Source organism: Rhipicephalus microplus, chromosome X (assembly GCF_043290135.1).
Source record: "Rhipicephalus microplus isolate Deutch F79 chromosome X, USDA_Rmic, whole genome shotgun sequence".
Lineage (NCBI taxonomy): Eukaryota > Metazoa > Arthropoda > Arachnida > Ixodida > Ixodidae > Rhipicephalus > Rhipicephalus microplus.
The window spans coordinates 84,652,773-84,667,514 of NC_134710.1; the positions used below are offsets into that span (position 1 = coordinate 84,652,773).

General features: G+C 43.9%; 1 protein-coding gene across 2 annotated transcripts in view; it reads right to left on the bottom strand.

The window, feature by feature from the left end:
• Nucleotides 1-14,742, bottom strand: part of LOC119176181 (HEAT repeat-containing protein 3) — a 90,249-nt gene that overhangs the window by 59,471 nt on the left and 16,036 nt on the right. For both annotated transcript variants that reach the window (XM_037427342.2, XM_075877244.1), the window contains 2 exons: nt 6,262-6,356; nt 6,074-6,183 (listed from right to left, as the gene is read on the bottom strand). In XM_037427342.2, the coding sequence (XP_037283239.2) occupies nt 6,074-6,183; nt 6,262-6,356 (205 nt within the window). The remainder of the gene's footprint in view (nt 1-6,073; nt 6,184-6,261; nt 6,357-14,742) is intronic.

Consider the following 14,742-nt stretch of genomic DNA (forward strand, 5'->3'; position numbering starts at 1 on the left):
ATTCTGAATTTCTTTTAAAAACGCTAACAATGATTTATAACTAAAAAGCGGTTCCCTACCAACGAACATTGCAGGGTGTAAAAGTATATGTTGTCGGTAGGGTAACAGAAAATGCTGTTTTCTAAGAGATTCTAAGTGCCCTACCAACGAACATTGCAGGGTGTAAAAGTATATGTTGTCGGTAGGGTAACAGAAAATGCTGTTTTCTTAGAGATTCCAAGTGTTTGCACTGAATTAACATGTGAAGGACTGTCAATGCTTCACCACATCTGTCACACAATGGTGGATCGCCACCGGACAAAAGATGTGTGTGTCGTGTATGTGTGTCCTATACCGAGTCTCGTTAGTATTACCTCGGTATGACGCGATTTTGACACTGGCAGCCAATGACCAAGGTGTGGCTTAATAATGTGTAGTTTGTTTTGTGTGTGTGTATCCCACTTGCTCTGCCAGTATACCCTGAGGTTTCGTTTGAGATGGCTTAAGATCAAGGGCCGGGATTGATATGGGTGTAGGGGCAGTGCTTTTGTGGAGGGATGCAGCAAGCTGATCTGCCCTCACGTTGCCTTGAATCTCTCGGTGCCCTGGCACCCAGCACACTACAACATGTTGGTTGAGTGTGTAGAGTGTGCATAAAATAGAGTAAAGTGAGACGAGGACCGGGTTTTTTTGTTTTTTAAGACTGTGCAGAGCCGTTACCACACTGAGGGAGTCTGTATAAATTACTGATTTTTGTATTTGTAATTGTTTGATGTGTTTAGCTGCCACAAGTATCGCGTAAGCTTCCGCTGTGAAGATACTTGTGCCTGGATGTAGAGGGCCAGCATCCGAAAAGGATGGGCCGACAACAGCGTAGGACACAGAGGAGTTGGACTTGGAGGCATCTGTAAAGAACTCAGGACGTGTGTATTAGTGTTGAAGTTCCAGGAAGTATGTTCTGATATGGGCAATAGGCACATGTTTTGTAACTTCAAGAAAGGACACATCGCAGTCTATAGTCTGCCATTGCCACGGTGGCGGATATGCTACAGGAGCCATTAAACTGTGTTCAAGTGAGACTCCAGTTTCCTCAGCTAGACTTTTCAGGCGAACTGAGAAGGGCTGCCTCATCGAAGGCCTGTATTAAAACAGAATGGAGCTTGACAAATCATTAATAGTAGAGTATGAGGGGTGCTTCTTATCTGCTTTCACGTTAAGGAAATAAACAAAGGACATGTAAGTTCTCTGCAGATGAAGCGACCACTCATTTGACTCAACATAAAGGCTTTCTACGGGGCTGGTGCGAAAAGCACCCGTAGAAAGGCGGATGCCCAAATGGTGCACGGGGTCCAGCATCTTCAAAGCACTTTGAGTTGCAGACTGATTAACAAGGGCCCCATAATCTAAGCGGGTGCGAATGAGGCTTCGATACAGATTCATGAGCCATTGCCTGTCACTACCCCACGTAGTACGTGACAACACTTTTAAATATTCATGGCTTTTAAGCATTTTGTTTTTAAATACTTGATGTGCGGTACGAAGGTCAACTTGTTGTCCAATATTATTCCTAAGAATTTATGCTCCGCATTAACAGACAAACGTTGACCGTTCAGTTCAATGTCGGGTTCTAAGTGCATGCCTCTCTTTCGAGAGAACAAGACACACGTGCTTTTTTGTGGGTTCAGTCGGAATCCATTTTCCTCTGCCCATTTGGAGACCTTGTTTAAATTTAACTGAACCTGCCGCTCACACATTGCCAGATTGCAAGACCTAAAGCCAAGCTGGACGTCATCGACATATGTACAATAAAACATAATGCGAGGGATGGTCAAGCGCAAGGAATTCATTTTTATGAGAAAAAGTGTGCAGCTAAGTACACCACCTTGTGGCACGCCTGTTTCCTGGACAAATGTTTGGGAAAGAACCGTGCCCACACGGACACGGAATGTCCGGTTTGACAGGTAACTTTCGATTATGTGAAACATTCTTCCACGCACGCCAAGGTGGAACAGGTCTCTTAGAATTCCAAAACGCCATGTTGTATCATAAGCCTTTTCGATATCGAGGAACACAGAGAGGAAATATTGTTTATGGACGAAGGCGTCTCTGATCTGTGCTTCGATACGAACAAGGTGGTCTGTGGTGGATCTACTTTCTCGAAACCCGCACTGAAATGGGTCGAGCAAATTGTTTGTTTCAAGAAAATGTACAAGTCGGCAGTTTATCATTTTTTCGAAGACTTTGCACAAGCAGCTTGTAAGTGCTATAGGCCTATAACTCGAGGGTAAAGAAGGGTCCTTGCCCTCTTTCAAAATGGGAATAATAATAGCCTCTTTCCAGGAGGTAGGGATAGTGCCAGAAAACTAGATAGCATTGTACAAACAAAGTAAGGTTTTTCGTGTTTCGATTGGTAGGTTTTTTAACATTTCATACACCACACGGTCAGAACATGGGGCAGAAGTACTGCAGGAGTTTAGAGACATTCGCAGCTCAGCTAGACTGAAAGCTTGGTTATATGCCTCGGAACAAGTGCATTTGTGTTCGAGTTTCTGCTTTTCTATTCTTGTTCTGTATTTTCGGAAAGTGTCAGTATAGTGGGATGAGCTGGACACCTGTTCGAAGTGTGCACCGAGGAAGTTTGCCTGATCTTCCAAGGTATCACCCTGAGTGTCCACGAGTGAAAGTGTGTGTACTTGTTTTCCTGCTATCCTACCGACCATGTTCTAGACTTTAGCCTCCTGTGTGTATGAATTGATCCCTGACAAAAACTTCTGCCAGCTTTCTCTTCTGGCCTGCCGACGCGTTCTCCTGCCTTGAGACTTTATTTTCTTGAAGGTTTCAAGATTTTCAGCTGTCGGTGAGTTCCGAAGCAGCCTCCAAGCTCTGTTTTGCTGTTTGCGCGCGTTTCGGCATTCAGAGTTCCACCATGGCACACGCCGTTTTCCTGGGTGTCCATTTGTTTGTGGGATGCATTTTGTTGCAGCATCAATCAAAAAAGCTGTGAAGTAGTCGACAGCAACATCAATGCTTAAAGTACATATGTCACTCCAATCTATACGAGCGATGGTATAAAACCGTTCCCAGTCGGCTCTGTTTATGAGCCATTTGGGAACACGGGGTGGACACTGAGTTGCTGTAGTTGTGCTCAAACCTACGGGAAAGTGGTCACTTCCGTACAGATTACTGACGACTTTCCACTGGAGTAGAGGCACAAGAGATGGAGATACTATGCTTAGGTCTATGGAGGAGTAGGTGTTATTAGCGAGATTATAATAGGTTGGTTCTTTTCGATTTAGGAGACACGCGCTCGACGAGAGAAGGAACTGTTCGATCAGTCGACCACGCGCGTCATACTGAGAGTCACCCCATAGCCTGCTATGCGCATTAAAGTCTCCAAGGAGAACATAAGGCTCCGGAAGTTCATCAATTAGAGAGTGTAAATCACGTTTTTGCAGCTGATAGCTAGGAGGAATGTAAATAGTGCAGATTGTGATCAGTTTATCAAAAAGAACTGCTCGAACAGCCACTGCCTCAAGGGATGTTTGGAGTTGTAAGTGTGTGCATGCAATTCCTTGATTCACTATGATGGCAACACCTCCGGATGATGTCATGGCATCAACACGGTCCTTTTGGAAAATAACATATTTACGAAGAAAATTTGTGTGTTTTGAATTAAGGTGCGTTTCTTGTACACACAGCACTTTTGGTGAGTGTTTGTGTAAGAGTTCTTGGATGTCGTCAAGGTTTCTGAGAAGGCCCCTGACGTTCCATTGTATAATTTGAGTGTTCATGGTGAATGTAAAATAGTGCTGTGTGTACGAAAAGCGAGTGACTGTTTAGACAGGGAGTTTGGATTCACTTAACAGGGCCGTCACCAGGCCCTGTTATCTGCTTTTTTGTTTTCTTGGCGCGCTCCAAGGAGCCACGCCGCTCTTTCGGCACCAAGGGTACCGACGTATCTATTGCCTCCTCAGAGGCACTGGATGCCCGCACGTGCGGGCTGTTAGTTCGAATTTCAGGCCTCGCCTGGTGAGGTGAGGCCTTGAGACCTGAGGACTCTGGAGTCTCCGGTCTCTGTTTGGGAGTAGGCGGTGTAGCCTGGGCTACAGCCGCCTTGGGGGCAGGTGCCACAACCACCGGCTCGGTATGCGCGGGCCGAAGGAGTGGCAAGGGCTGGTGCGGCGGTGCCCCCTGACGCGCCGCATCAGCGTATGTAGGTTCATAGAATGGAGCGACTCTTCGCCGTGCTTCCTTAAATGTAATGTTCTCCTTCACCTTCAACGTAATTATTTCTTTTTCTTTTTTCCAGTATGTGCAGAAGCGTGAATATGCGGCATGGTTTCCTTCGCAGTTTACACAGTGTGGCGGTTGTTTGCAGTTCTCAGACACGTGGCCTAGGACTCCACATTGTGCACAAGTCTGGCGACCACGACAGGTTTTAGAGCCATGGCCATACCTCTGGCATTGGAAGCAACGACGAGGGTTTGGTATGTACGGCCTGATAGATGTCTTCGTGTACCCTGTTTGAATAGATTCCGGTAGTTTACTGGATGCAAATGTGAGTATTAAGTGTTTTGTCGGTGTTTCCTTATTATCTCTTCTGATGATGATTCTCTGTACATTAGTGACATTTTGGCTCTTCCACCCCTCCAAAAGTTCAGTCTCAGTCAAGTCAAGTAAGTCCATGTCAGATACCACTCCGCGAGCTGTGTTCATTGATCTATGTGGTGTTATGGTTATTGGTATGCCACCGAAATCTGAAAGACGGTCTAGCTTTTCAAATTGTTCTTTGTCACGGATTTCGAGGAGAAGGTCTCCACTAGCCATTTTGGTTACCTTGTATCCTGTGCCAAGAGTTTCGGTAAGACATCTAGAAACCAGGAAAGGAGAGACGGTTCTGGCTTGCTTTTCAGTTTTTTCACAGTGGATAACATGATAGTGAGGATATGTTTCTTTTGGCTGGTTGAAAAAATTTATATCATCGGTGCGTACCCGCTTTAAGCCGGTACGATCAGATAGTAAGGGGAATGCTCTGTGCATGCCTGTCTTATTTTTGTTCAGCAGCGTTGGCGGCCACCCACCACGGAGCCCAACGAGGGGACGCTACAAGTTTGCGGATGCTGAAACCTGCAGACGCCAGCCGTACAATGCCACTATAACCCAATGCGCCTAGACCAAGGTAGGCTATTTGCACAGGGTTAACCCTAGCCGCCAGGAAGTTTGGAAGTAAACGGAAGAGAGTAGAAGACAGGACAGATAAATAGTAAGAGATAAAGACGAAGATGTAGGGAGAGAGAGATAGGAAAAGGCGACTGCCGATTTCCCCTGCGTGGGTCAGCCCAGGGGTGCCGTCTACGTGAAGCCGGGGTCAAAGGGGTGTGTTGCTTCTGCCGGGGGGCCTTAAAGGTCCAATCACTCAGCGTCGGCTCAACCCCCAGGATCCCCTTTTCCCCGGACACGGCAAAGCCACGCACGGCTAGGCGTGGGAGGGAGTCAAAACTCCCCCGTTAGCTCGGGTCCGTGGTGTCGCTACACACCAAACGCCTACTTGCGCAGGCGCCCCTGCAGGGAGCCACTAGACCTTCACGGCGGGGCTGGGGAGCATGGTTTAAAGCCATGTTCTGTGTACTTCCCGCTGTACTTTCCCCAAAAACCACATCATAGAGTGGGCACCGAAAAAACAAAAACAAATAAAAACAAGAACTTCATCTTTGATAGATATTATGAAAGGCAATGCATATTTTACCAATTTTTTTACATAAAACTTATTGGTACAGCCTGCACCCATCAATCTGAATTTCACAGTACACCCATGTGGACAGCAACCTTTTCTGGCATTTGATCAAAACCTGAGCAGTGCATCAAAATAAGATGAACAAAGGTACACATTTCACCTGCTACAGTCCCATCATAGCAAAAACACATGGTCCCTTTTAGTAAACAAGTAGCAAATGCTGCCTTGTTAGTATATTAGCATACACTGACAGCAATTCTTTTTCTCAACTTTCACAATATTGAAGCTTCACTATGTTAACAGCAAGTTGAATATGACAATTTTTTTACAGTATTTAGTGGTTAAAAAAATAGCACTTACCTACGGCTGTTGCTATCCTCGTGCCATATTCTTTCCACTTAATACAGGGAAGCAACACTGTCCATAACTTTTCCCGGTTGAATATAGAAACTGAGGTCTCACTGCTCTCACTGCAAGTGAAGACCATAAGAGTAAATATACATCCAGCAATAACCATGTGAAAAAGTATGTGGATATAGAGTACTCACCACAAATTCCACAATAAATGAACGCTTTCATGAAAAACCTCAGTCTTTGGGTCTATTTTCTCTTGCAGTTCAACAGGTGTCCAAGGAGAATTGTACTGCAACAATGCACAAAACAAGTCTCACTGCCTTAATGATACTCTCTGGTGTCACAAGAAATGTTGTTGGGTGTCCAACAGTCACTCAGTATTCGAAACAAAAAATAATTAAATCAGATTCAAAGAAGTCTCTTAACATTTTTCTGTAATATTTACTTTCTATCAGTACAGGTTGACTGAAGGGCTCAGACTAAAAGGGTGGAAGACCTTTGATGTAGATCTTTTTTTTTTTCTTTAAAGGGGCCCATGAACACGTTTTGGGTACCCATGGAATGAATCACTGGAAGAACTTATTGCTTCACGAATTCAACGCCGCAAAAAGTATAAGAATCCATCCAGTGCAAGTGGAGTTGCAAAGGTTTGTCGCATGCTGCAATTGCACTCTCTCTCTCCTCTCGTCCTGACGAAAGCGCTGGAAGCTAAGCAGGGAGGGATGGCAGGGCCACAGAAAAACATCACGCGCACCTCGTGACCTTGAGCACTTTTCCCTTTCTTTTTCTTCGAATGAGTGGCGTTTTCAGTGTGATTGCGCGCACACATGCGGACAAGTAGTGGCCTCCCGTGGCGATCTCTGTAACGACCAAGCGCTCCATGTTCAAATCAGCCAATGGCTGATAGATGGGCTTTTTATGAGATTTTTGGGCTTATTCCGTGATTTTTCGAGAGAAGAAAAAACAATGTTTAGCTGACTTTGATAATTAATTGTAAATTACAGGCCGCGTGCTGCGCTATGATATTTGGCTCGCATGATGTCGGGAGCCTTTACTACTGATCGGCAGCATTTTATGACCATGCTCAAAAAGTGTTGCAGGGCCCCTTTAAAGCAGCCAAAAGGGAACATCCTGCTAATTGGTTTCATAGTTCTGCAGGCGTCAAAATTATCTAAGTGTTTCATACAATAAAGGATAAAGAAGCAACACTGAAGTTACTGTAGTATGATTTTACAACAATGCATGCGTTAAAGCTGCAATGAGTCATTTCAAGTTTGTCACAAAGTGCATCCTTATATTTACCATCTACGTTTTTTGTTTCGATTCACGCTTTGATCGACAGTCGTTTCTCCCTTCTCAAGGTGAACTTCTTTGGTGTAAACATTATTTGCACAACAAACTGCCAAGTGCAGGTGCTATTTAACTTGTGGCAATCTTTAATTACTATTTAAATTGCAATGACAAATGCTCACGTGCAAGCTAAGGTACATCAGGAACAAATCTACCCCAAGTAGTATTTGTAGACTTAAAAAAAAAAAAAAAAACTGGATTCTAGCATAAAAGAATGCATTCAAGTTGGCATGTTTTTTAAAGTGAACAAAGAGACATACCAGGTGGGAATGAAGTGTACACACTAAACATTCTCATGTGGGAAACTCTCATGAGAATGAAGTATATGCACCAAACAGCAAAATAATATATATGCTTAAAAACATTTGTTTTTCAGAACTGCCAGAAAGTGAATTGCCCCAAATGAATTCAAAGATGGGAGCCCACTGATCATATCGCTGCATTCAAGAGACTAAGTTACAGACCAGTTTCAGTGCTGCCATGTTGGTCTGTTAACCTTTGCATTTTGCATATTTAACAACTAAACAGTGTTACGGTGGACGCATAGACATGAAAATGATTGGGTTGGTGCATACAATGTTTTCGCGGCCTTTTCAATTCACGTTGTAATATACAAGACAAGAAAACATTGACTTTACAGCCCAAGATGGCGGTGCTTGTGCGTCTTGGGTAAAATAGTCTATATGCAACATGAAAAGAATAATGAAGAGCATGCACTGCGAGAGATTAAGACGAGGCTCTCACCCAATCAGTTTGCCAGTGTTCCGGTATAATTAAAGTGAGTTATCCTGCATTTGACTGCTGCTGTTTCTGCGTCGTGACGCTGGCGGGGGTGCTGGGTACATGTTCGGGACAACTGACAACAGCGCAGAAAGACCGCACCTTGACACTCACGTTCACCGCAGCGGCCGCCGCCTGTTAGGCCTGAGCCCCCGAGTTTGGTCTATTGCCGGTAAGCGTGACCGTGCCAGAAAGCATGACGGCGCCCGGAAGCAGTGCCCCCAACATGACCGGCTCAAGCATGACACAGGTGACTGTTTTCAAACCTCGAATTCCTGTTGAGTTCCACGGAAACACATGTGAGAACGTACATGACTGGCTCGAGAAATTCGAGCACACAGCAAACGTTAACGGGTGGAACGCCACACAGAAATTGGGCTACGTGTATTTTCCCTTCAAGACGGAGCCAGAACATGGTTCACGAATCGTGTGTGGTAGTCTTATGAGTTCCGGCGGAAGTTCCCCAGCACGTCCGCAAGCACCGAAAGGCGAGAACTTGCCCAGCGGCTCTTTGAGTCACGGATTCAGAAACCAAATGAATCCGTTACGTTTGTTGAGGACATGGCACGACTTTTTCATCGAGCAGATTCAGATATGTCCGAAGGCAAAAATATTAGCCACTTCATGCGCGGCGTTAAGGAGCAGCTGTTTGCTGGTCTCGTGCGAAACCCGCCTACAAGTGTCGATGAATTTTCCAATGAGGCAGCAGCCATCAAACGCGCACTGCAGCTACACTACTGCCAGTATGATTGCCCAACCCACAGTGCAACAATCAGCGCAGGTGCCATGACCACAGCGACGACACCCGACGAAGGTTCTTTGCGCTAATAATACGAGAAATCGTGCAAGAAGAGGTCAAGAAGATCGTCACCAAGCCGAATGACTGCGCAACTGCCTCAATCACAGAATTTGTGTGCCAGAAAATTAGACAAAAGCTTTCGCTTCCTAAGCCGAACACCAGCACCCCCATGGCAAGCTATGCAGTGATGGAAGCGACATTTTTCTTTTAGGAGCAGATTCTTAAGCAGAAAAAAATGCTATAGCTTCGGGCTGCTATTGGTGTTTTCAGAGCAGATCCATGTTCCTAACGACTCCCAAAGTCTAAAACGTGACTTGAGCATCTAATAAATATTCATATTTATTTTTAAACATGCCGTATGCCAGAATGTAGGTAGTATAAAAGGAGTATAGAAAGCCTCATTTGCCCAAATCCTGGGGGTAGGGGGGAGGGATTCAAGGGAGTTAAGACTTTTCTTGTGTTCAGGCGGAGGAAGACAGCCCTTGCAAGTGTCCCCTTTGAGATTCAGCTTTAGCACGTGATATAAATGATTTAACAGTTAAGTATAGCACAATCAACTTCTTAAAAGGCTTTTTATCTTTTACTGTATACCTTTGTTAAATGGCCCTCAGCTGCGTGAACTATAGAAATCACAAAAAGGGGAAAAAAAAGAGACTGAATAGAACAATGCAATTGCTGGAGCTCGGACCCCATGCTAGCTTATTAATTTTATTTGCAACCATGATTTAATGCTTATATAAATAAAAATACAACCCACATTAAAAGTACGAATTGGCCACCATGGCTTGATATATGTCACCCCTTGTGATTTTTCTGGATTTACGCCTCTGAGTAGCCTACTAGGATGACAGTGCATACAGCTTGCTTTTGGTTTCGCTTTGGCTCACGGGATGGCCCCATGCATCAACTTCATTCTTTTTTTTAGTTTGCCAACACCATTTTGGAGCAGTTTGGAGCAATTGGAGCAGCCCATAAATTACTGGCTATGCATAGTCCGCTGACAGCCAGCTAATGTACCGACACCGCATCAGTACCAGCAGCAACAGCCGCCAACAGCGCCTTGGTACTACAGAGAAACTTCGATGCCCCGGCGACCACCACTTTGCCAAATTGACATCTGGCCGTTATTCTCCATCCACTAAACATAGCAACACTGATATGCCAAGAGCAAGATCTGCCAGTCCGCGCCAGAGAAACTAAAATTGGCGACCTCAGGGGGGGGGGAGGTTGTGCATCGTCGGAAAGCTAAAAATCCCCCAAAACTGCCGAACGAAGAGAAACAAATTTCCAATGATTGGACGAAAGATGAGGTTGTTACTGCCGACATTGCAATAACAATTGACGGTCACCACGTGATGGCATTGGTAAATACATGTGCGGACTTTTCAATAATGAGTTCGAGTCTGGCAGACAAGCTCAGGAAGGTTAGAATGGAATGGACAGGACCACAGATTAGAGGAGATGGAGGGCAGCTACTCACACCTACTGGAAAGAGCACCGCAAGAATCAAGATAGGGGATGCATCCTTCGTTATGCAACTTTCGTTATTTTTTCCGACTGTTGCAAACAGGCAACCCTAGAGAGGGATTCCTTGCGTGAATACTGTGCCATTATCAATATACTGGATGGTGTACTGACCTTTCAAGTATATCAAAGTGCAGCGCTACACCGAAAATCCCTCCGCATCATTGACGACGTGACCGTACCTCCGTTATCGTGCCACCTTGTTTCTGTCACGTGCATCGCGCAGCGTACTGGAAAAGGAATAGCTGAACAAGTATAGACGCTTCTACTCTCTTGCGGTGTTGCGATCGCCAGAAGTATCATCAATGTTGTGTGCGGTCAAGCGAAGCTTCTGTTGATGAAGTTTAGCAACAAGCGACAACACATTACACAAGGCACTACAGTTGCCTACTTTTCAGATATTTTCTTAGGTTCAGATATCTTCTTATTTTCAGCTCACAGTAACTTTTGCTGAATGACATGCAGCTGAAGATCTCCATTTACGCTACTCACGATCACAAGCCTCGAGCAAACAATAGAGACATGATGCAGCTACATTTAGTGTGAAAAATGAGCTTCTTTTGTTGTGCACTTTCGTAATGAAAATGGCACATCACAATTTGCTACATTTCACTGCGAACAGATACGATACCCACAGGCCTTGTGCAAAACAACACAAACTGACCACAACATGTACTCGGGCACCATTGTGTGACGGCGACGACAATGCATCTGTCTCCTCTGATGGGAATGCTAGTGCTGCATATGCGGTTTCCGTTTCAAGTGATTATAATATACAAAATATCTTTGTTCCCATTTTTCACTTTCATTTGTCTTTTTTTTCACCCCTTTTTCCCTTGAATTTTTTTCTTTAGCCAAGCAATTTTGTTCTCTACTGTACTCCTGTTGAGGAACACGAGGAGAATACAAAAGGCTCACCGATTTTTGTTGCTTTCTTTGCTGATTAAGCCAGCCCTTTCTCCATCTACATGCTAGAAGTTAGGGAGATACCAGATTTATGCGCTGACCTTTCTTTTCCTTTTAGGTACCTTGCTTTCTCCCTCCACATCGCAATTTGCTTTTGATCTGCTTGAAGTCTGCGCCAGGAAGGCTTTTTTTTTATTTTGCTTGTTTGCCTGAATGCCCCCAACAAGACTATAATTTTGATGGCGCAGAATCCCCATCGTGGTTGGTCGCTGTGAGAGTTCGTCCTAACAGAAGAGGGCTATTACGTAATTTACCTTAAGCAGATTTTTTTTTGCATTGAGTCTATGGGAAACCAAATAAACACTTTCGTGTTGTTTGTCTTGAACAAGAATTCGTCTTAAAGGGAGTTTACTGTATATGCTAACATTTTTATATCAGGTAAAGCCAGTCGGAGACGTCTCTTAAGGAAGAAAAGGCACTTTAAAAGGGCCCTGAAAAACTTTTTTTGGGTAACCATCGAATTAATTGACTGGAAGAGCTTATTGCCTCAAAAATTCAATGCCGCAAAAATTTTAAGAATCCATCAGTACAAGTGGAGTAATAAAGCTGTTACCTGAGCTGTCCAAGAGATCTTACCATGCACTTCAACAAACTGTGCGCAGTCAGTTAGGTGGTTGCAAATCTGTTGAACTACAGAGCCTGTGCCAAGTGTAATTTCGAGTTTGTTAACGATTTTCAAGTGATATACCTTATCGAAGGCTTTTGAAAAGACGAGCAGGATGATACTAAATGGTCATGTGTTAGTTCGAGTAGATGAGTGACAGTGGAAAGCCTTTTACTAAAGCCATGTTAATATGGTGACAATACAGTCTCACTTTCTAGAAAAGTGGTTTTGAGTATGATGTGTTCAAGAAGTTTGCATATGGTACTCGTTCAGCACTCCGGCCTCTGTAATGATTAGGTGTCGTAAGTTTATCATTTGCGATGTCATCGATGTCGAGTGTTTTCTCATTATCAGTTGTGAATACAGAAAGAAAAAGTTATTTAAATAGTTGGTGTGATCTTTGTTAATTGTGGGTGAAACTGATGAATCATTTGATGACTTAAGACTTGAAATAGCACCAGAATTCGCTTGGTGAGCTTCTTCACAAACCTGAGAGTGTTTTCTTTGTAAAAGTGTGACTTGGCTGCCTTTATCTTCATTTTCATGTTTTGAATAGTTATAGTGAGGTGACCGCAGATAGTAGACTTGGGTGTGACCTTTATCAATCTTTTAATCTCTTCACTTAACACTTCGCATGAATGATATCAAGTGAAATCCAGGGGTTGTGCATGCATTCTTATATTTTTTTAACATTGAACAATACGTATTTAGAGATATGGTCACGAAGAATCCTTTTTAAACGTTTGCCGCAAGATTTCGACACCTCTGAAAGGATTTATGAGAAATTCTTCAAAGTACATGAATGGGATAGGTAGTCGATTATGGCTGTATCATCTGCTCTACTCAAGTTCAAGTAAGTGCTGCGTGGTTGGGATAAAACTAAACCAAGTGTAGCCTGATCTAATGGGAAATAGCCTCATAAAAACTAAATCTAATATGTTGTAGGCAGTTCCCCCTACACGCATCGGTTCTGTTATGACTTGGCTGAGATTAAATGATAGCACGAGATCAAACAGTATGTCGAAACTAGGTGAGTTGTGTTTAAATGTTTCCCAGTTAACGTCAGGCAGATTGAAAACGCCGAAAAGTATTATTATTGGATGCTTGACATTATCTTGAATGTAGCGGCAGTTTTTCTGCAGAGCTGACAACAATAGTTCATGTAGAAAATGACAGCTTACGAAGAATACTTTGTATTCCTGTGATTTCAGGCTACACTACATATGGAATTTCCTTTTTAATCAGTATAGCAACGCCACTGCCAAGTGTTGGTCTATTTTTGCAAACGATTACATAATTTGACGGTGTGATTTCACTCCCTGATATTGGCAGTTAGCCATGTCTCAGTTAAAGCAACGAAGCTTGGTTCAACACCGAGAAGCAGTGCCTTAAGAAAGTCAGGCTTTTTTAGTACATTACGTGCATTGATATTACAATAGTTATATCGCGCGTGATGCGTTGTGCTGAGTGCATGCTGAGAAATTTTCTGGTCGCTCACTTTTTTTTAGGGGCTAGAATTGCTAGAATTTGAGTGGATTCAAACATTATTTGTTTCATCATCCTATCGGTAAATATCTCCTTGATTACTAAGCCATATGTTTGATTATTTTGGTAAAAATGTACACGTAATCATTCCTAAAGAAAATTTTAATGTGTATTTGGGGTCTTTCGGTAATATTTCTTGGGGGTTTATACAATGCACTGGGACTGGCATTTCAACTACTAAAGCTGACAACACTTATCACTGTCTAAATACAGAGATCGACTCAAATGGTGACTCATGTAAGCGATTCTGATGCATATTTGTTGCACAGATTGCCAGGTTCTTGAACACAGACAATCATGCAAAATAGTCACCCACTGTTGAATAAACATCCCCCCCCCATAGATGTAGCCTGTCTATTTGCTGTCTCGATTTAGACAAAGCAATTTATTATTTCACTACCCTCAAACTAATTATAAATATTGTCACGGAGTCGTGACGTGGTCGATGACAGGAGAGTTCGTGTTGGGATTTAACTGTTTATTTGGGCGAACCTGTGCCCAGTAAACGGAAAGTGCGATTACAGCAGCAGTCTTGCACAGATAGCAGTCTCGGACTGATAGCGGCGAACGGAGCGTCGGCCTTCGTTCAACAACTGACAAGCGGCGAAGCGCGTCGGCATTCATACTCTTGCCGTCGAATGTTCTAGCGTTATCGCTGGCGGTGGCGTAGGTTCCAGAACAATCTGTACCGTTCGCACAGTGGGCGTGGTCTTATCGAAATGATCTACTACAGCCCGGAACCTTCTCGAAAACTGCAGGCGCGGTTTGCGCTGAGAATCGTGTGGTGTTTTGGGACGATAACAAAAACTTGGGAAATGGAACGTGGCATTGCCCCCCTCTGAAAAAAGGCATCGTCCCGATGCTTCAACTAAAGATGAAGGTACAATATTAATGCAAGAAAGTACAATGAATAAATTACGATGAAACAATAATACTAAAAAACACTGTTTCAGTTTGTTAACGCGCATGAAACGGCTTGAGGCGCGCGACATGCACGACTTCAGGTCGCGATCGGCGTCGTTGAGAGTTCGTGATGCCGTCGGGGACAACGTCGTAATCAAGTGGGCCGAGACGTCGAACCACCCTGTACGATCCGAAGTAGCGTCG